General features: G+C 39.2%; 1 protein-coding gene across 1 annotated transcript; it reads left to right on the forward strand.

The window, feature by feature from the left end:
• Nucleotides 1–211: 211 nt before the first annotated feature.
• On the forward strand, nucleotides 212–1,007 carry LOC122724432. The gene is made up of 3 exons (XM_043959389.1): nucleotides 212–334; nucleotides 471–629; nucleotides 765–1,007. The coding sequence occupies exons 1-3, from the start codon at nucleotides 212–214 to the stop codon at nucleotides 1,005–1,007; spliced, it is 525 nt and encodes a 174-aa protein (XP_043815324.1).
• The last annotated feature ends 336 nt before the right edge of the window (nucleotides 1,008–1,343 follow it).

Raw genomic sequence — 1,343 nt, forward strand, 5'->3', positions numbered from 1 at the left:
CCTCATTACAAGATGAGTCCAAAGGAGAGTGAAATCCTCCAAGAACAGTTTGAAGGATTACTGAAGAAAGGGCATATTCAGGAGAGCATTAGCCCCTGCTGAGTACCTGCCCTATTAGTTCCAAAGAAAGATGGGATTTGGAGAATGTGCGTGGATAGCAGGGCCATCAACAAAATTACAGTTTAGTATCAATTTCCCATTCCACGACTAGATGACATGCTGGATCAGCTATCCGGGTCTAAAGTCTTCTTTAAAATTGACCTTAAAAGCAGCCATCACCAAGTTCGGATCAAGGAGGGAGATGAATAGAAGATCGCCTTCAAGACTAAGGAAGGCATGTATGAGTGTCTGGTTATGCCCTTTGGTTTAATGAATGCACCTAGCACTTTTATGCGACTCAGGAACCAGGTTTTGCATTCTTTCTTATACAAATTTGTGGTTGTTTATTTTGATGACATATTGATTTTTAGTCGCAGCGAAGAACATTTGCAGCATCTTCGTCAAGTATTGACATCTTACAAGAAAGTGAGCTAGTTATTAATCTTAAGAAGTGCATTTATATGACGGAGCGTGTTCTGTTCCTGGGATTCGTTGTTAGTACAGAAAGGATACATGTTGATGAGCAGAAGGTAAAAGTAATATGAAATTGGCCCATCCCCAAAACTATTTCTGAAGTCCGCAGCTTTCATGGCCTTGCTACTTTCTATCAACGGTTTATTAGAAATTTCAGCAGCATCATTACCCCTCTCACAGATTGCTTGAAGAAAGAGAAAGTGCAGAAATTTGCTTGGACTGATGCTGCCAACAATAGCTTTGAAAAGATTAAAGATAAGCTTACTTCTGTCCCTTTTCTTGCTCTACCCAATTTTGATAAATTGTTTAAGGTTAAATGTGATGCTTGTAGAGTTGGGATTGGTGGAGTGTTGTTACAGTCTAAAAGGCCTATTGCTTTCTTTAGTGAGAAATTGAATGAACCTAGGAAAAAGTGGTCCACTTATGAGCAGTAGCTATATGCAGTATTTTGGGCTTTTAAAACTTGGGAGCAATATCTGATGGGGCGAGAGTTTATTATTCACACAGATCATCAATCTTTGATCCATTTTAAAACTCAAAAATATGTGAATAAGATGCATGCTCGATGGGTAGCTTACTTTGGAGCCTTTCCTTATATCATCAAACATAAGGCTAACCATAGTAATAAGGTGGCAGATGTTTTGAGTAGGAGGGTTGCTCTGTTGATTATCATTAATCAGGAGGTTGTAGGTTTTGAATTCCTGAAGGATTTGTATGCTACAGATGATGACTTTGCTGATATATGGGCAAGAGTCCAGACTCACCAGCCT

Source organism: Manihot esculenta, chromosome 8, assembly GCF_001659605.2.
Source record: "Manihot esculenta cultivar AM560-2 chromosome 8, M.esculenta_v8, whole genome shotgun sequence".
Classification (NCBI taxonomy): Eukaryota; Viridiplantae; Streptophyta; class Magnoliopsida; order Malpighiales; family Euphorbiaceae; genus Manihot; species Manihot esculenta.